The sequence below is a fragment of the Larus michahellis genome, chromosome 19 (assembly GCF_964199755.1).
Source record: "Larus michahellis chromosome 19, bLarMic1.1, whole genome shotgun sequence".
NCBI lineage: Eukaryota > Metazoa > Chordata > Aves > Charadriiformes > Laridae > Larus > Larus michahellis.
This window is the reverse complement of record NC_133914.1, coordinates 3996030-4016954: the sequence shown is the minus strand read 5'-3', so window position 1 is coordinate 4016954 and position 20925 is coordinate 3996030. Positions and strand designations below refer to the sequence as shown.

General features: G+C 46.7%; 1 protein-coding gene across 1 annotated transcript in view; it reads right to left on the bottom strand.

The window, feature by feature from the left end:
- Nucleotides 1-655: 655 nt before the first annotated feature.
- Nucleotides 656-20925, bottom strand: part of MAN1C1 (mannosidase alpha class 1C member 1) — a 68740-nt gene continuing 48470 nt past the window's right edge. The window contains exons 6-13 of the mRNA XM_074562811.1: nucleotides 18701-18795; nucleotides 14230-14353; nucleotides 11653-11746; nucleotides 7960-8075; nucleotides 7547-7766; nucleotides 5223-5395; nucleotides 4270-4385; nucleotides 656-3595 (exon numbers count right to left, since the gene is read on the bottom strand). Coding sequence (XP_074418912.1) covers nucleotides 3478-3595; nucleotides 4270-4385; nucleotides 5223-5395; nucleotides 7547-7766; nucleotides 7960-8075; nucleotides 11653-11746; nucleotides 14230-14353; nucleotides 18701-18795 — 1056 coding nt within the window. The 3' untranslated portion in view covers nucleotides 656-3477. The remainder of the gene's footprint in view (nucleotides 3596-4269; nucleotides 4386-5222; nucleotides 5396-7546; nucleotides 7767-7959; nucleotides 8076-11652; nucleotides 11747-14229; nucleotides 14354-18700; nucleotides 18796-20925) is intronic.

Sequence of the window (20925 nt, the reverse complement as noted above, 5' to 3'; positions counted from 1 at the left end):
CAAGCACATTTTTTGTTTTCACAACTTGCTCAAAGCAACTTCATCTTCCCAAGTTGCTGAATGAACCAATTATCAAGAGAATGTCACAAGAACGAACAAAAATGTTCCATCACTGAGGGCTCCGCGGCTTTGCAGCGACCAGAGGAAAGACTGCCGGGAGAAAGGATGCTGATCCCAGATCCAGCCCTTGGTGCAAGAATTGTTAAGATACTCACAACTGCCAGAGGGAGATCAGGGGCGGTGTGTGGACATCTCTGCACCGTCCTCCTGCTCGGAGTCACAGAGGACACGCAGGCTAAACTGCTAGTTCATGGAAGAATCTGGCTTCAATTTTTTTCCTTTCTTTTTCTTCTGTTACTTCAGTCCAGAAACGATGTATATCAAAGAGCAAACTTGGCTGGGGATTATTTATTTTTCGCTAGAAAAATAAGATGTTTAGTAGAACTCCTGCTAACCCATATCAGATGGTGAACAAGCAATTTAAGAGAGCTGGTGCAGATGGGAATTGCCGTCCATACACTGGCTAGATTGCTCTAGAAATCAACATCTATTGTGAAATATTCTTGAAATCAACCAGTATTGTCACCTAGTTATTCCAAGCATGATGTAACAGGCCTTTGACAGATGGCTTTAAAAAGGATCAACCCAAACATGCTTTTTATTTTACAAGACTTTTATTCTGTTTCACAGATTTGACTATTACAGCAGTGAAATTATTACAAGTGACTCATAACATTTAGTTCCAAATAAAAGTAGAAAAACACAAAAACGATAAAGGAAAGTTAAATGAGATGTGATGTGTGGTACATGTGTTTTAAGAGCACAGAAGAAGTATATAAAAATACATTAGGATCAAGAATTTTGCAGACAGGTTTTGATTTAGTTACAGTTTTGACACCACAGAATCACAGAATCACGGGATGGTTGAGGCTGGAGATCAAGTGGACCAACCCCGCTGCACAAGCAGGGCCACCCAGAGCCGGCTGCCCAGGCGGCTTTTGAGTATTTCCAAGGACGGAGACTCCACGGCCTCGCTGGACAACCTGTGCCAGTGCTCGGTCACCCTCAGGGTAAAGAAGTGTTTCCTCGTGTTCAGAGGGACCCTCCTGTGTTTCAGTTTGTGCTCAGTGTCTCTGGTCCTGTCACTGGGCACCACTGGAAAGAGCCTGGCTCTGTCCTCTTTGCACCCTCCCTTCAGGTATTTATATACATTAATATATTTATATACACTTATATATTTGATGTGTATAAATACCTGAGCCTTCTCTTCTCCAGAGTCCCAGCTCTCTCAGCCTTTCGTCACAGGAGAGATGTTCCAGTCCCTTAATGATCTTTGTGGCCTTTTGTTGGACTCTCTCCAGTATGTCTATGTCTCTCCTGTACTGGGGAGCCCAGAACTGGACACAGTGCTCCAGGTGTGGCCTCACCAGCGCTGAGTAGAGGAGAAGGATCACCTCCCTCGCCCTGCTGGCAATACTTTGTCTAAGGCAGCCCAGGATACCACGAGCTGCCTTTGCAGCAAGGGCCCATTGCTGGCTCATGGTCCATTTGGTGTCCACAGGACCCCCAGGTCCTTTTCTGCCAAGCTGCTTTCCAGCCAGGTGCCCCAGCACATACTGGTGCGCGGGCTTGTTCCTTCCCAGGCGCAGGACTTCACAATTCTGCTTGCTGAACTTCACTAGGTTCTTAGCAGCCCACTTCTCCAGCCTGTCGAGGTCCCTCTGGATGGCAGCACCATGCTCTGGTGCATCAGGCACCCCTCCTAGTTTTGTGTCATCAGCAAACTTGCTGAGAGATCGTTAATGAAGACATTAAACAGGACTGGACTCAGTACTGGCCCCTGGGGTACTCTGCTAGTTACTGGCCAGGGCCCGTGGACTTATCTACGTCCAGTTTGCTGAAGTATTCCCTGACTTGATCCTCTTCCACCAAGGGTACATCTTCCTTGCTCCAGCCTTTCCCCCTGGTCTCTGGAACCTGGGATTCCTGAAGGCTAGTCTTGCTAGTAAAGACTGAGGCAAAGGAAATATTTGGTATTTCAACCTTTTCCATGTCCTGTGTAACCAGGTCCCCTGTCTTGTTGAGCAGTGGGCCCACATTTTCTAGTCTTCCTTTTGTTGCCTATGTTCTAATAGAAGCCCTTCTTGTTGTCTTTGATGTTCCTGGATGAATTCAATTCCATTTGGGCTTTACCTTTCCTAATGTCAGCCCTGGATGCTCAGACAATGTTTCTGTAGTCCTCCCAGCTTACCCATCTTTGTTTCCACCCTTTTTGTGTTTGAGCTTGGCTAGGAGCTCTCCATCCACACAGGCCTCCTGGCATTTTTGACTGACTTTCTGCTCATTGGAATGGAACTTCTTGAGCTTGGATGACATGATTCTTGAATATTAACTGGCTTTCTCAGGCCCCTCTTCCCTCCAGGATCTTATCCCACAGGACTCTTCCAAGCAGATCTTTGAAGAGACCAAAGTCTGCTCTCCTGAAGGCCAGGGTTGTGAGCTTGCTTTTCACCCTCCTTCCTGCCCTCAGGATCCTGAACGCCACAATCTCATGGTCACTGCAGCCAAAGCTGCCTTGGATCTTCACACTCCCAACAAGCCCCTTCTTGGCAAAGTATGAGGTCCAGCAAAGCACTTCTCTTTGTTGGCTCCTCTGTCACTTGGAGGAGGAAGTTATCATCAATCCAGTCAAGGAACCTCCTGCATTGCTTACGTCCTGCTGCGCTGTCCCTGCAGCAGATATCAGGGTGGCTGAAGTCCCCCATGAGGACCAGGGCCTGCAAATTCAAACCTGAGGCTGCTCCTATCTGTCTGTAGAGGACCCGATCTTCCTCTTCTTCCTGGTCAGGTGGCCTATAGCAGACAGCCACTATAATGTCACCTTTACCTGTCCTCTCTTTAGGCCTAACCCATAAGCTCTTAGCTCCTCATCCACCCCCAGGCAGGGCTCCAGGCACTCCACTGCTCTCTATTCACATAAAGGGCAACTCCCCTTCCTCCTTCTCCTACCCTGTTCTCCCTAAAGAGCCTGGAAAGCCTACCATCTAGAAAGCACTGTATATTGAAAACTGTTAATTAGAAAGGTGATAAATCCAAGAGTATATAAAAGGCAAAAATGAAACAGAAAAACGAAAGGAGGATGTGTGTGTGTGAAGTCTATTTTATGGCAAACTTCCGGTCCTTTGGCCACTATAAAGCAAAGTCAGTGGATTTCATATAAATTCTCTGTATAAAGGAATGTCTATGAACTGTGTACAATATGGCCCAGAATAAACATCTCATTATCAGGCTAATAAAGCTCCTCACAGAGGAAAAGAAGGTGCTTATGTCATGGTTTCATCTCCCCAATATAATACTGTCCGGAATTGGACTAGTGCCCCAAAATACCATTTTAGGAACAACGCGAATTCCTTTAATGGAAAGGAAATGCAGCAACCCGCTGACGCTGCAGCAGCAGGGCGCTGGGCAACGGCCTCACTACTGCGTGCTTGCTTTAAAGTTCGTGTGGTTGATTGGCAGGGGGTGAGCCTCTGTGTTGAACACCCAGTCGTCCAGGGACAGCACGTCATCTTCACAGAACAGAAGATAGAGGTACCTGGAGCCATAAGGCGAGGGTGGGTGGGAAGAAGATGGACACAAAGGGAGATTAAAGGAAATTCAAGTGGGGCTCCAAGCACGCACGAGCAAACACCGTCAGCTGGACTGTGATGGGGGCTGCCATTGGCCTCAGCTGCCACGGTTTACGGTGACACATTTCCCGACTCCCCGCCTCACTCTCCTGCTGGAAACTACCACCCCTGGGGCAAAGGCAGCAAAACGGGATGCACATCTGCGCCCGGCCACCCCACAAACATCAGCTCATGCCACAAGCAAAGGCAGATCTGCAGCAAGGGGCAGCAAATTCAGGCCACAGTCACGCCTCCTCTGTATGCAGGACATTAACCTGGCAGAGGAGACAGCTGTCTCTTAAACCATCAGAGCTAAATTCAAGGGAGCTCAGCAGTCAGAGCCTCCCACTTAGAGCAGCTCTAAGTGACAGGAAGAGTCCTTTAAATCCAGCACATGAGCAGAAACCTCGAGAATGCCAATGACAGCACTGGTGCTGCAGGAGGAAACTACCAAAGCTTTTGCAGCAGCCATAGCCTTGCCCGGTTTTTCCCACAGAGGACAAGACTTCCCCCTTATTATTAGAGACTTATTAAGCAGACAAGAGTGTTGATGCTGCAGGAATTACGGTACTCTGAAAGGCCTCTGTGATACTAGACTTACTTCAGAGTCTCTGCGAGGAAAAAACTCTGTTGCATGTTGTCATGGGTTGGGGTTGTGGTGTAAACGTCTCGGATGCCAGAAAAACCAGCTTCTACTCTACAATGTTTTTCCAGGGCCTGAGAAAAGAAAAGAAATCTCAGTAACACACAATAGCACGGAGTAACTCATTAATCATCATCAGCTGCATTACAAGTCAGCTTTACAAATCTAATTCCAGGTTTATAGTAGCCTCTGTCTCTTACTGAAGAGCATGGTGATTACTCCAGACTCTGGGAATAAAGCTGGTTCTAAGGAAATAGCAAGAGAAACATAAACCGCCTAAGTTAGTTGATTGATTGACCTTGACGTTACACACACAGCAAAACCAGATCTCAAGTGGCAACTCTGGCTGTTTGCAGAGCCTCTTTTGCAGGGCAGCAGACAAATGACAGTTCTGCCACTGAAACGCAGCCCCTGCTAGGATGTGGGATGGCAGCCAACAGGCTACTGCATGAGCTACAAAGAGGTGAGGGACTTTCTGGCTGGGAGGTCTTTGTGGGAAGAAGACAAGACAAAGGGCAAAGGCAGGTTCGCTGATTTTCCCTGACGAGCTATGAACCAGTGGTTCTGAGCAGTCCAGACATTTCAAATAGAAGGCTGACTCCTTTTTGCAGAGGGCTGTTACGTTAATAGCAGGTTTTGCTGTCTGCAGCACTCGTCTCCATAAACCTCCACTGTTTTGACTGACTGATTGATTTTAGCATAGCCCAAAAGGTAGAAGAAAAACAGTCAAAATGATCAACAGAGACACCGCACTAAATTGAGCTATTCTGTGTATTCCTGCCCCTTTGCTAATGTGTCTTAGTGTCTAACATAATGTAGATAATTTCTGCTCTTTTTATTAACTGAAGGAAAGATTTTTGTAAGAATCCAGCAGCCTGTAAGAGTTATTATTGTGACCTTTCCAACCATACCTTCACAACCTCCCAGCCCCACTGCCTGTACTTGGGGTCGTGTGTCAGCCGCCACATGTACATGTAGCTTTCTACCACTTCTGGGCGTAGGATGTAGTAGCGCTCGCTGAGTCTGGTTGCCATGGCTTCACTTCCAGCATCAAAGCGAAAGGCTTCGGGGCCAAGCTTGGTATCTAGACAAAATCACACACATGCAATGGTCAATTTGACGAGAAAGCAAGTAAACAGACCGTCCAGGTGCTTTTATGCTGCTCAGGCTGCCAACGTTTAACTAAGGCTTGCAGGAGGTCAGATGAGCAGATCAGTCATGTCTGTGTGTCACAACAACCTCACAGCTGATGTCAAAACAGGGGCAACTCCGCAGAACGCACGAGCTGTGCCCGCTGCCGCTCCGGCTGTTGCTTATTCTGTGGTATGTCTGGGTACTATCTAGGTGAGGATAAAGTCTTCCTGAGGGTGGATACAACCAACAGAAACTTGGACCAGATTTGAGCATGGAGAGGGCAGGTACAAATCTCCCTCATGTCCTAGCACTTTTGCTGGGCTGCTGTTTGCTCCTAGGAATTGCGCTGCCCCTGACCCTGAGAGCAGAGTTTGGCATTGAAGACAAGCTCAGAACCCAGGTGAGAAAGAACAGAGAGACAGATCCTGTTGTAAAGCCTCAAAGAGAAAACACATTCAAAGGAAAATCCAGCCATGCAGCTGACCCGGCTGTAACAGAGATATTGATACGCTGCTCCCAGGCAGGGGCTTGTTTCACAGTTCTCAGTCCACCAGACCCAGCCATTTCCCCTGCACTACGGCAGGGAGGCTGTAAGAAGTGGTACCTGGGGCCTTCAATCACTTCTGCCTTTCCTCCTGGTCCACTAGCAGCCTCTTTGAAAAGAAAACATCAGGATGGTGAGGAAGGCTTCATCAATTTCACTGGTATTTTATAAATAAAACATTAAGAGCACCTTGGTCTTTTTGAGTGTCCCTTCCATGAGAATCTCAATCTCTTGCAAGCATTAGCTAGCACTCGGACCCCTGCTTTCAACACCAACCCTCTTCCTAGTCAAAAACCAGGGAAACTGAGCATAGAGGTTGTTCATGATCATGCAACAAGGTTTCTCTTGCTGCACCCATGTGTCTACCACAAGGCTGTATTTCAGGGAGTCATTTTATTTCGCTAAATATTTTGCACACTTTCCCTGGGCCCTCCTGTCTGCGTGGGGATCTAACAGTGTTCGCGGCCTGGACTATTTGCTGAGAGCCAGCGTGACGTGCACAGACATCCTCTGCAAAACAATGAGCTTGCTGAAATGACAGCACCATAACCAGTGTGGGCAGGCTTGCTATTGTCCTTTCTATGCTGATGGATACTGCTGAAGGTGAAAATTGGCTCCAGGCATTCAGAACCAGAGGGTTATTAGTACGGGTGGCTTGTTTTAGTTCTGTAAGTGCTGGGGTAGGGGGGGGAAGAGTTATTTGCAAATATCATTTCAAGTTAGCTTGAAGTTTATTGGGCAAACATGCTGGACACCAGCTGCCAATATGGGCTTGCTGATGTGGTGAAGGTGTGAAAAAAATCTTTGGGAACAGTGCAGACAGACCTGTGCTTGACAAGGTCCCGGAAAGCAGACTGCTGCTTCGCTGCCTGCAATCTCAGAAGAGCAACAGACATGCCTACAAAGAAAGGAGCAGAGTCCAACACAAACTTATCGTGCTGAAAGCTCTGCAGGCAGAGAACTAACCCAGTCTCTCATTCATCACCAGTCACTGCTCTCTCAAAGCACTGATAAGCACACTGGGTGGTGAAACAAATTTTACTGGACTTGTGAAATAGAAAGACTTAGCCAGCCTCTGCTGAGGAGCCGAGAGAGCCTGAGTAACTTCATTTTTTTGGCTCCTACCAGCAGCTGCAGGTCTCCAACACTCTCCTGTTGGGCTTCTCAGCTGCTCTGCTTCCTATAGTGGGACATCCTACAATTAATCACTGTTAATCTCCCCTTCTTGTCTGCAAAGGGATGTGGAAGGACTGACTTAAACTACAGCCTTACTGGGAGAAGGCTAGTTCTGGGAGCGGGAGGCAGGACTGGGTATTCAGCTCTGGGTTCATTTCCCAACTCTGCCACAGGAGCTGACATCTGCCCGTCCCTCTGCTCCAGCTGTCCGCTGTCTAAAATGTATTGCTTTCTCTTCTAGATAGCCCAGAAAAGACAAACAAAAATCATACACCGGGATGTAGATGCACAAAACACCCTACTGCAAACCTCTGCCACACAAAAGCCGAGTCTCCTAATGCTACCCCTTACTAACATTTTCTAGGCAGCCCACAGGTTTACCTGAGCGTGCATAAGACTCGTGACACGTGTTTGTTATTTCTGCAGCAAGGTCCATATAATGTTGTTTCCTCTCTTCTCCAGCGTGTTCAGCTCCAAGCGCTATCATGCCCCCAGAGAAGCAAGCCAAGTGGCCCATTTTGTGATCCAAGATGCCACCCCTCCATTCAGCAATGTAGGTCAATCCTCCAGCAGACTTTTTGACCAAATGCTTTTCTATTGCCTAAAGAGATGAAAATCAGGATTTTAAGATACTTAGTGGACAGTAAGTATAACTTACTTACTAAGTATTTCAAGATACTTAGTGGACAGGAGCGAAAACCAAGGAAACCCAAAAATCTAAGACATTTTTGCCTGAAACATTCTGATGAACAATGCCCCACACAAAAAATACAGAGCAGCAACCTGCTCCTTACCTCTAGCGCATCGTCGTACATCTTTTTAGCTTCAGAGTCTTTCTTGTCTGACATCAGCCAAGATTTGATGAGATACTCATAAAAGCTGTCCCCAAGCCCCCCAATGGAGACATGGTCTGTAGTGGGAGAGCCAGAAAAGAACTTCAGGTTCATGATATACAATGAGCAGTTGCTTTACAAAGAGCAAACAACCATGTCCTATTTAATGCCCTTGTTCTCTCCTCTCTCTTTCCAGGTTCCTGGGGAGAGCTTGCAGCATTTCTTTTTCAAAAAGGAAGAAAGGTGGAAAGTGCAATCAGGAGAAAAATGTTCTGTCATTTTAAAAAGCATTAGTATCCCTTACCAAAACTATTCAGAGGTCTTATTTTGCAACAGTTATTTATACTGCAACTTGAAGATGCTTCCTGTTTATGAAGCAATCATCATAAATCCCAGCCTCATAAACCAAAAGCAATGGCAGGTATTGACAGATCTCTACCTACAAGAAGCCACTGGGTGCTGCCTCCCTGCCTCAGGAAAGGGAGGACGCATGTTGGATCACACAGAGGTGCCAGCAAGGGGCTGCTGTAGGGACCTCTCCATCGTGCCATTTGTATTCCTGCCTCATGGCAGGACTCTGTGGCCTGGGGAAGGCTGGGGTTGTTGGCGTATTAAAATGATAAAGTCAGGTACAAGGATGTGCACTGAATATTTTCTTCTGCAGAAATCGGATTTTCAAGGCTATCTGTTCAGAGTACACAATGCTCTGACCTTACTGGAGAGGAGGATGCTAAAGAATTGCACTGTGAAATGGGCATGACAGCTGCAGGTTTCTGCCTGGGGGGGAACTCCTGGATGGATTTATATCTTTCAACTATACCACAGGGGGAAAAGCAGCATTCATTCTTTCAAGCAGCCAAGTACTCCCCTTTTCAGACGAACAAGACCAATGACCCACCGCGGACTGAACCATCCCTGTTAATTAACAGTGTCCACCTCTGTGTCTGCACGCATCCTCATTTTAAATGTAAACAGATGAGCAGGGTTTTCGGAGTTAGCTGTTCAGATTTTGGTTTTTCCTTTCACTATACATACATAAAGTCCCGAGGCTTATTCTAAATGCTAAATCCTACCAACGGAAGAGATCAACAGCCATGCATTTTCCTGACCTGAAGAGCAAATATCCCTGATACAGTGTGCCCAATGATCCATGGAATAATCCATAGCAAAACAATGAGATTAGACGCATGAATTCAAAAAAAAAAAAAAGAGGACAGACTATTTGCAAACACCGGCTGCACAGCCTGTCTTTAAAGAGAAGCTCTGTGATCCTAAGTGTGTCATTCATAAAATCACCAAAGCAGGAGCTCTGGTACATAATTGCTTTCCATATGGCATCAGCTTTGCCAGCGTTTGCCTCCTAGGCACTTTGCATAAACAAATCTCTTATTTCAGCAGGGGACCATGCTTTAATTTTCTAAAGGTAACAACTGCACTCAGAAGAGGTACAGCACTGCCTCTTCATTTAGAAGATCTGCTCATTCAGCCAGGTCAAAGATACACCTTTTAAGAAAATCACAGCAATTCCAAGAAAAACAGCTTCCCGCAAAGAGCTTTAATGACGAGAGAAAATGAGAGCTTGGCACCTACAGGGAACATCTCTGTGGCAGGCTGCAGCTGCCTCCCTGCTTTGGTCCTAATCTATTTCTCACCAGTAATACTGGAGATGCAGAAGAGGCTGATGAGCCTTTTCCCCCACTGGAATATGGATTCTGACCACAAGGTCACATTATGAGCAACTGCCACAAACAGCCCATGCCATGAGTTGCTCTCTTGACACGGCAGTCTAGGAGAGAGGTTACCTCTAGTCCTTTTGCATAAATCAGCCTATCCCAGAACGAGTAATCAGAGGCTACTTTTAATGAGCTGCAAGAACCAGCAACAGGCCCCTCTACATGTCAGCAAGGGGTGGGAGCAGGTCAGTACAATGAAGTAAAATTTGCAGACATAAATAGAATTAAATTAGTGGCAGAAGAGATGAATACTGAGTATCAAGCTGAGTATTTTAACCATCTGAATTAAGAGCACAGCTCTTCGGTTTCCCAAAGATTCTGTAACAATCAGTTACAGCAACAGACAGGCACCACTTCTCCTCTCAGCACCAATGAATAGGCAGAATTAATGCTTGTGTCTGGGAAAATGTGCAGTGTGGCTGCCAGTTGAGAATAACCTAAAGAAAATGGCATCTCAGGGGTGCAGTAGGGGATGGGAGATTAGCTTTTCAAGTGGAACATATCGCAACAACTCTGCAGAGACAAATGTGGAAGGGAAGCCAAACTGCTTACAAAGAGATTGGATAACTCTGAAGATCAATTAATGGGAAAAACACAGAAGCCTATTTTCTTTCCTCATGGCACCAAAGGACAGCTCTGGTTTAATGGGACAACTGCAACCATCCAAGATGCTTTGTTGGGACACCTTTCAAGCCAAGCTCTGGCAATTGCCATTAGAGGTGCTGATGTGGCAGTTAAAGGTCAGGGATCGCTCCCAGCTAGGGCTCGCTCCCTGTCTCAGATGATGGCAGCCACGCAGCTGCCCGCCAGTTACAATCAGAGCTATTAATGCAGTAGTTAGAAAGGTCTGGAGCGAACTAGCAGAGCAAACAGTGCAACGAGACACAGGGACACCAGGTAATGCAATGACTCAAAGAAAACCGCTTAAACAATATAAATGTAATCCACTGACAGGTTAAAAACAGCTTGTGTAAAAAAAGACTTTTCTTTCCTTTGACAGAGAAACACAAAATCTGCCAACCCTCCCTTGCCAGTCCTTAACAGAGAGGAAAGTTGAGGCCAGAGATCTGGGGCACAGCGGCAGAAGTAGCCTCTCATGTTCCTAGCAGAAGGCAAGCTTCTGCCCTTTGGTGGCTCAAAAAGAGGGGTACGTCTCTTCTCCAGGTAAGGAAGGGGCTGTGTGCGTAAAGCAGGAAAGTAAATAATCTTTCCCTGGGTACACTGCTTCTAATATTTCCTTGCTCTTTTCAAGCCCTTTCCTGGTTATTGCTTCTCTTTTATATCAGAGCAGTATCTATTTATTGCCCACGTCTTCGGTGCTGCGTAGTGCTGGGTTCCCAACAAGAAAAAAGAACACGTACTTGTCTCACCCCCCCTTGCACAAAGTTGCGCTGTGCGTAGGCACCATGGTGACAGGTACACAAATGCACACAAGAGACCGCAGCCCTAGATCCTAGGGGGATCTGAGACTCTGTAAGCCCTCTGCCTCTCCAGGTGGTTCCTTACTTGCTGCACCACCCTCAGGAAGCAAATCTCATAACGCTTCTGCTCACAGCCTTCACGTGCAACTCCCAAGTAGATCTGTGGGCTGTGTGATGACTGCAGGATGAGGTCTTAAAGAGATGTACTGATTTCTAATATCTGTGTGATGAACCATGTACCATTATCCTCCCCTCTGCAAGAGAGGCTCTAATTCTCTCTGGAGGTGAGACACTCAGCTGGAAACAAGGCTGATGGAATAAGTGTACAATTACTATATTGCATCTTACAAATCGGGTTGCATTATCTAATCACATGTATAACAGGCTGCCTGACATGACACTGCCTTGGCTTGCTGCTCTGACAGTTGCTATTGCTTCCTAAAAATAATGGAAAGACGGAAATGCTCCAGGCAGGACTGTGAATGCAGAGTGATACCTACGCTGCACCCAGTTCCCTGTCACCGGGCTGAGAAAGTTGGGATAAAGGCCCTGCGGCTTCTCAACTCTGTTCAGGACTTTGCGGATGTTCATCACCTAGGAGAGATGAGAGACAAGAACTATGTTATTTCTCTGCTGAAAAAGCCGACGGTTTTGCACTGTCACTGAGAGCTCTGTAATTCGTCAGTGCTGATCCCTGGCTGAACAAGCACGGCAGTCTGTAATGCTGGGAATCATCATGCAAGCAGAACCCAGTGACACGGCTCCACGGTGAGAGGGCTGTGATGGAGAAGCTTTCCTGCTGGACTCCTCAGCACAATCTTTATCCAGCGCTGTGGGATTTTAGAAATTATTCTAAAAACCCTGCAAGGCCGCAGTTCAGCAAGCAGTGGAAGCAGTTTGCTAACAGTGGTCCAGAAGCAGTCCTGAGGATTTGGAATCCGGGTGGAAACGTATGAGACGCGGAGAGTGATTTTTTCCATGATCCAGAGGGAAAGGAGTGGCAGGGATGAGTGACTCACACAGTACTTAAATTCATCGTGTGGTCACTTAACATGACGAGTTGGGGCCTTTAATTTCAACAACAGACAGCTCCTTTAATATGCTAGAACAGACGTACTTATTTTCTAAAACCTCCCTTGGTTTCACCCCCATTAAATCCAATAGGCCTTTCCCATAAGGGACAAAATTAAATGGTATGCAGCATAAATATTCTATTATAACCTACAGAGCAGCTAATACACTCTAAACCTTTTATAAAATTAGACAATTTGTACGCCAAAAGCTGGCTACAGACTTAAGTCGATGCTTCCAAGTAAGTCGTCAGGCTGGATAATATTTACTGAAGTTTAGTAGCATGGCATATTAATGACATGTTTGAATAAAAGACACAGATGGACTTTATTCTTGCTAAAATCACACAAGTCCCAAGCTGCAAGTTAATGAGTTGATCTGTTCCTCTGAAGTAATTTCCCACAGGACTGGCTGTTTGAGCCCACATCATCCTACATTTTTTCTCTCAGAGGGTGTTAGGACGAATGCAGTAAATTTTCTGTGGCACACACCAGGCACGCTCGGCTCAGGAGAGTCCTTGAGAAAGGTTCTGCCCTTATCCCTCTATGGGCTTAGGAGCAAAAGAGGGAAACGTGTTGGGCTGGGGACACAGGCTTGATCCTGGCTCAAAACGCCACAGCTTGAACCTGGCATATGGACGCAATTCTAGCTTTTAACGGTGCGTCTTCTTGCCCTTGTGTTTTCAGTGCTCATCTCTCTTTCCACCTCCTTCACTTCCTTCACACACATTTTCTTTCCATGCCACTGTTCCCTTTGCTGGTCTTTTCTCAGCTCCCCCTCTCCTCTGAGCAATTTCTTATTATCACTGTCCTAAGGAATCTTTAGCTTGTCTCCTTTATTTCAAATCAGCAGTCTGTCTTTATCTTCCCTACAGCTTCCTGGGTTTCTAGTTTCCCTTCACCTTCTGCTTTTCCCTCCTGCTCACCACCCCTTATTGCTTGCCATACACTCCATCCTATTCTCCATTTTGCTCTCCTAGCTTCTTCTTTCTCTTTCCTCCTGTCTCTTCTGCAAACTCTCTTCTTGTTTCATAACTGACAGACCTGCACTGCAAATATCCTGGAAAAATACCATTTTGAGCTTATCACTGGCAATCCCAGAACCACTGTCTGTTTTCACCCCACTGTGGGACTCTGGTCAGGCCCCATTTCCTTTGGGCTCATGGGGGCAGTCTGGATTCTAACTGGAACAATTTGTCTCCCTCAAAGCTGGTTCCTCAGGGACGTGCAGCAAAAGCTAATGACTTGCTGGTATCCAACAGCATATTTATTAAGTTGCTCTCACATGCACTACAAGATCACTTGTGGAAAAAAAAAGCTCAAGGTAATGTATAATATTAATAGATTTTCAGTTACAAGTTACACAAAAGGAATCCAATATGTCAACTGTCAGGCCTTTCCTACAGAAGAAACCTCAGCAGAAATCTTGCTGGCTGGAGCATAACATTTAATGCTGCTTAAAGTAAAAAAAGGTCTGCAAGTACAAGGCACTACCATTAGGATATCAGAATTAACAATTATCTTTGCAGTCTGCACCCAACAGATGGTTTAATTTTGGCTGTGCCCTTGTCTGAGTAAGTTTTTGCTACAACTTCACACAACTGAGACATTGGGAACAACATCCCCATCTCCCCAGTGTCTGCCAAGAGGCAGACGAAGGGGCTACGGCAAATGTAAACGGCCAAAGGAAACACTGGGAGAGCTGCCTTCCAAGGCCTACTGGTGTGACGGGATCTCCAAGAGGAGCTCTGTGACCTTTTCAGTGAGCTGCTGCAGAGGATGCTCTGAGGCCTGGCAACATTTGCAGCCTGCAAAGCACGGGTTTCTGAACCCGTGTCCTACAGTGGAAGGTTCCTCCTCTGGTGAGTTCTACTGGCGCTGGGGAGAAGGAACACTTTGCTGCCATGTTCTCTGCTGCAGGCAGAGCACAGCGCTGCTCTGCTCCCGCACTGACCCCAGGAGTACGAAGAGACCAGTTGACTAAACACCAAGTTGGGAAGTACTTGCCTTTTCTGCAAACACCGGGTTGCCAGAGAGCTCCGAGAGGTGCAGGAATTCCAAGTGCAAGGTACCAAATTCTGCTAAGATGCTGCTTCCGGCAGACGCCCAACCCCAACTCCAGCTCATGCCGCTGCAAGGAGAGAGAAGGGAGCCTTCATTGCCAGGAAAACACAGGCAACGCCCGAGGTCCCCCCACCGCCCCAGTGCAGATCCTGCCCTCGCTATGTGCATGCAGTGCACACCAGGTGTCAACAGGGGCCATGTAAAGGACATACATAGATTTTTAGGACTCTCTCACATTTCTAGTGGGATGGTGCAATAGTTTCACAAAGGATTGTTTACGACAGGGCAAACACCCAGACTGCACATACTGGGAAACTGCAGCTTTTGTGGGAGAGTAATCCCTCCCAAACAGATCAGCTTAGAGCAAACTTTGGATGAACACTGAGAACCCGCCCTACACAAGACATTTTGGGATAAAATGTGTCTCTAAGTGGCTTGGGCTGAACTCTTGCATCTCAAATGTCCCACAAGTCCAGCAAGGCTGCTATTTTATGGAGAATCCAGACTGTCCCTGACCACCTTGTTTAAACAAGATCTCACACTCTTTATGTTTGTGACACTGACATTCCCAGCGTATGCTTGCGTGCAGGGGGATAAAGCATACAGCGACATCAACGCTAGGGAAAAGACAGCACTGGGCAAACCTGACTCTAATGAAAAGCCACTGGGAATCTTGTGCCTTGCAAGAACAGGAGGGTCAGCATAAACCTGCAGAAGCTGGCAAACACTGTCTCAAGAAGCCAGTTATACAAAGTGCCTCCGCTCCTACTTTTGACGTACCGGGATCCCTTCTCAATTTCTGTTTGTTTCCCCTCACCCTGCCAAATCCATGCAAAGGGAGAAATCAGCACCGAAGCAAAGGAAGGAGTCAGTTCTGGGAATGAGGAGGGCATCACTTCCCCCTTAAATCTGAAAGAAAACTAACCATAGGACATGGGATGGCAGAGGCTCCTCCAAGCACTAACAGCCTCACTCTTGGAGTTGCTTTTACATTCGATCATTTCCTTCTTGTATCCCACTGCTACAGATCACAGCTCCAGCCTCTAGGAAATCTACACAGACATAAAAATGACCTATATCCTCAAGCCTTGGTCCCAAAATAGCCTCTGCAGGTGCTGGCTGAGGGAAGCTTGGCTAACCCATCTCAGAAGTGGCGTGGCTTTGCTTTTCACGTCTCTGCAAGCGCTGTTTGCAGTTGATATGGATGAGGCAACAGGTTTCCAGTGATGGGGGAGTGGGGGTAACACTAGATGGCGCCTGAAAGCTTGGCTATTAGAAGAAAAAGGTTTCTGTTGTTTACAGGAGGCTAAAACTAATGATCTTTCTGAGCAGGGAAAAAAAAGTTTCCCCTCCATGTGATGTACGGAAAACCATTTCAGGTCCAGAGCCGTTTGTTTCGCCCCCAGACAAAAAGAGCCATTAGATAAGCAATATGTTCACGCTGTTTCAAATTGCTCAGTCACTGCCAACCGTCAGCCTTCCCTGCAGACTGTCAGGAGGCCGTATCACCAGCTTTCATTCGAAAACACTGTGTGCAGCTAAAATGGGTACCCCAACAGCATCGAGTGTTAATGGCAGAAATCTCCCTGTGCAGGCAGAAAGGTCCTCCAGTCTGACCAGGTTAATGTTGGTTTTAATACTGCGTTGGACACACCTGCTGAACCTGGCAGCAGCTGGCCCTGGGATGGGCGTGCGGAACAATCCCACCGTGTTCTCATATCTATAAAGAGTCAATGACTTTTTCTTTATTTACTGCACTGAAGGGACGTTGTAACAAATACGATCTCACAAAAAGAAACTGCTTTCTGAGCTAGTTCAGATGAGAAGTGCTTGGAAGCAGCCGAATGGGGCCGTGTTTGTTGTGACAGCAGCTATGTGGGGTCACAGTGGCTGACACAACCCTCCCCCGGGAATTTCTGTCCCAAACACGCAGCCAGGCACTGCCTGCATGGACTGTGCAGCTGGGAACCCAAGCCCTGGGTTACAAACCACAGGAAAACTCTAGGAGAGGTGGTCTGTAGGAAACGAAGTACGTCTGCAATGTGTCCCTGGGTTAAAGAGCAGCCTGAAATGACCCCCCTGCAGGAAAACATTTTGTCAGCATTACAGACTGGACAAACTGGGTCTTCACAGCTGTCCTGTTTTATAACATCTCAGAGGAAATTACAGTTTAAAGGACCTTTGTCTTCAAGACAAAAGGAAATGCCCAAAGCTCTTTTTATCCCCCAGATAAGTGGGCCTTCCTTAAACACCACCCAGTGCAAGCATGGACTGAAAATGCCTGTATCATCTTCTTCCCTCACAGAGATCCAAAGCAGCAAAACGGTGCCAAGTCAAGAGAGACAACAGAAGAGGATGATGATGAAAAATCTGGAGGTGCAGAGGGTTTAGGGGAGGTGTGAAGGACAGCAGGAGCCAGGGACTTGGAACACGAGGCATTGGGAGAGAAATCACAGTGCAACACACAGGCAGAGAGCACAGAGCAGCAGCTTGAGAAGACAATGTACTCTAGGACCTGGCAGCCAACGTGGCAGTTGGACCAGCAGGATGGAAAACAAGCCTGTGTGAGATATGATACAGCGCCTGTGTGAAAACAGAAGGCCACAGGGAAGCACATCAGCAGAGAGGCGACACAAGAGGAAAAGGTGGTGTGAGGTGATAGAAAGAGAGAAAGTCAGCTGGCTATGGGAAGAGCTGGGAGGGCTGGGTGTCTTTCTACTTCGGTCCTCAAAAATGTATACACAGAATTGACTTAATGCCAGTTTTTGTTCGTTTCAAATTTCCCAATGTCACTCTTAACCCACCCCCAAAGCTACCATGACCAAAAGCCTACACATGTTGTAAGACTCTCCTCCTTTTCAGATGATGAGGTCTCTCTGGAATTAGCACATCCTTGCACAAGTATTCCTTTTGCAAGAGAGAATTCCTTCTTGCAAAACTTTTCTGGGCTTTGGTTTGGCCCTGACATTTCGGTCAGCGTGCTCTCACAGCATCATCTCACTCTCCCCTGCTTCCACTTCCACACACTACCTTACACGGAATAACTACCTTCCCTTTTCTGTTTACAGCCTTTGGCTGTTCATCATGTTCCTGCGGTAGTCGGACTACAGATTTAGCTTGCTTCATCCTTGCTCCTAAATGGATACTCTGAGCCCCCACAGCAGCTTCATGGCCCTGAAGCAAGAGCTCAAGCCAATAATATGCGTTCTAGATTGCTCAGTGTTATTTTGATTTTCTTTGCTGTTACTCAAGGTCATAAGCAAAACATTTTGGGAATGTCTAGGCAGACAGAGTCTGTTTCAATTGTCTTCACAAAGGGCAGGGGAGGGTTTGGCATTTCTGTGAAAGGTTAGTCTATGCCGAATCTTTATCAGCCACAGAGGAAGCAGATGTCTCTTCTGTATAAAGAGACAATTAAAGTCATGGTGGTGGCTCAAATTTTCACTGGGATCACGTGCAGATAAGACAACTGAAGGGTGACAGTGATATTTGAGCAATGGATCAGCGTGACCCAAGCATTCGAAAGTCTTTCACTTCACAGAGACATGAACCAAACAGGAGATTTGGGCTAGGAGATGACTGACTAATGAATTTCATGGCTGCTTCTCCCAGTTTTGCAAGAGGTGAGGATGAAAGGCTTTTCTTAACCCATATTTCCTGCTGTCTCTGTTTCATCCGGCATGCAGCTTTTACCCTGGGGGATTTGTTTGTAGGCATCAGAACGAGCCAATGAGCCCCTGTTGGCAGAGAACACTGTCTACTAGCAAGAATCAGAGGCTGGGAGTCCAGCCTCCACGTCTGCCTCTGTTTGCTGAGAGACCTTCAGCAAGGTATTTAACTCAGCTGCCTCAAAGCTCCCCTCCAGCATGAGGACACCACTTACCTGACATGAAATGTGGCTCTAAGGGAAGGATACACACCTGGCTGAGTGCTGCAGCAAGGAGAAAACTAGAGCATCTGTACACTCCCCCCTTTCTAGCAGCAAAACTGTCAGCCAGTCCCATCCAGTTCCTTTCCCATTTTTCCAAACACGGAACCTGGATAAATTCACATGCATCTAGCTGGGCACACTGCAAAAATACGGAGAGCACCGCATGCTACGTGCAGACTACAAATAACCTTTCAAAGAAAATGAGAGCGAGGAAAATGCTATTGCAGCAGGGAGCCCTGCCAAGAGGTAGAGGAAGAAACTGCGGATAGCCCAAAATTAATAAAACACAGCTGGGTTTAACTTGAGTCACCTGCAATCTCTGCCAAGGCACCTCTTGGTTTTGAGTTGGCAAAACAAATGACCTCGAAGAATCTGCACTAGAGGGGGGCACCTCTGAGGAACTGCTGCTGTTCCTGCTTGAATCCTGGTCTTTTACAAACATTCAGTAACAAAATGACATGCTTGTAAGGACGTGTGTCTTGCCTGCCCAGATTTATGACGCCACGTGGGATACCAGTGGGGGTGTTAAAAGCTGGCAAAAGTTTCTCTCCAAGTTCCAGAGCTTTACTCTTGAACACCTGTTAAAAGAAGAAGAGAGGATAAATATTTGATGGCCTGCTTGTGAATACCAGTCACGCTGGATTCTTTCAAATCCCCTTTTCCAAACACGCCATTATAAAAAACTAAAAGTGCTGCACTGTAAGAATTTACTGGTTCAGGTATGCTGCTGCCCTCGTTCCACTGCACGACAGATCTGAACCAAAAGCCATGCTGAACTTCGGTATCTATCTGAAGGTCCTATAAAAATCTACTCTAAAGCAGTCCCAAGTCCCCTGCAAAACCATCAGCCTGGATGAGAGCAGCCAGAGCAGTAGCAAATTTCCGTGATCAAAACTGAGCCAAAGAGTACTCTTTGGGGACAAATTCTTCCCTTTTTCCAGGGTGGCACAGGACACAGGAAGATGAAATGACAGAATGAAAATCAAAAGAAATCTTCCCAGGGTGAAGCACTGTTAGATTTACAACATGGGTTTGCCTAGCTTGTGTCATCTCCTGTTGTAAAGAACATGATTTCCAACGAACAATCTTTTACTTGCAACTCTTTTCCAGGAAGGATTCATGATTTCATGGCTAAGCTGCTCCTTTTCCATTTGTAATGCCTCAGTTTTGGGCTTTCAAATCAAATTATAGCTTATGGTGGCTTGCAGCACAAAGCCACCATACACAATTATTTTGGGACAAACTGATACAAGCACTAATCTTTGCTGCAGAGATTAGTCCTGATCAAGGGAAGCCTGTAAGTGACTTAGAAGATAAAGCACAAGCCTTTTACCTCTAGCCCCCCTATACCAGCCCAAGCTGTCAGAGTAGTTCTCAGAAAGCAGGAATTTATTGCTCTAAAAATACAGCACTGAGGCAACCTGAGCTCTCCTGTGGGCTTGCAGACCTTTGATACACTCACAAGGAGATAGGGGTTTGGTTCAGAAGGGAAAGCAAGAGAAAAGGACTTGATTTTTGCCTTTCAGCCTGGTGGCGCTGACTGGGTAACATGACAGGCACTGCCCTGGCTGCTGAGCATCACTGCTGACTGCACTTCAAGAGGTCACTGCTGGAGTCTTAATGGTTTAATGTGGTTTCTTTTTGCTCTGTTGATCTGAAGCCTGTTGAAGTTGTGACTGAGACAGACCCTGAGTTGGGGCACTGAGACTTTGAGAGTTTTCCCTGGAGGGAAATCACAGAGAGAAGTCATTCCTGCAACTCATTTAAAATGCAAGTAAAGTAACAGAGCTGCTCCTGTGACTCCACGGATCAATGGTGCCACTAGGCAGTGATGAGCCATCCTATCCTATTATGGTGGACGGCACCCAGTCACGGTCAGTGTATGGTGTGAGAGCTGAGCTCTCATTTAAGAGCCAGTCTTCCAGTTCCTTCACTCACAAAACTCCTCCCTGCATCAGAGTTTCTGCTTGCCTAAGACTTCCAGGGCAAAGGAATAATCTCTTCGTCTCTCTACAGCCAGCTGTAAAATTCCAGTCCAGTCACATTATAAAACAGATTATGGCATTAAGCCCTGGGCCCTGCTGGGCTGGAGAGAAAGAAGGAAAGTGGAAGTGAGAGCCTCCTGCTTTAGCCAGGACTGAAGGGCTGCTCCACCACGCTCCAGGAGGGACCGTGATGCTTAGCCCACACCTACTGGGCAAGGGGACATTTTGTGGAGCTGTATCACTTTGTCACATGAGTTGGCAGCACGGAGGTACCCTGCCCTGGCAGTTTGCCACCCTCCTTCCCTGTAACCCAGGGCACTTTATCTTAGAAACTACTGCTACAGGGAGACTGTCCAGATAGATTTTTGGAGCGCTTGCCACTGATCAGTTGCCTTCCTTAGTCCGAGGGAGAATCTGGAATGATGTTTGATGAAATATTGCCTATGTTTAGAATACCAAGGAACAAGTACAAAGACAAAGATCACTGCAAATGGCATTTCACTGGGGAGCAATGTGTCCAACTGAAAACATGTCTTGCTAGAATTGCCCACAGGAGAAACGATCTTTGCAAATGAGGCATGCACGGTGTATGCAAGGTAATTATGCGAGACTTAATTAAAAGAACATTAGCAGCATTTCGATATTCATAAAAACGATAGGTTTAGCCTGTTGTTATGGAGAGATTATCTGATGCTCAGAGAAAAGCTGCTGGAGAACCCTTTC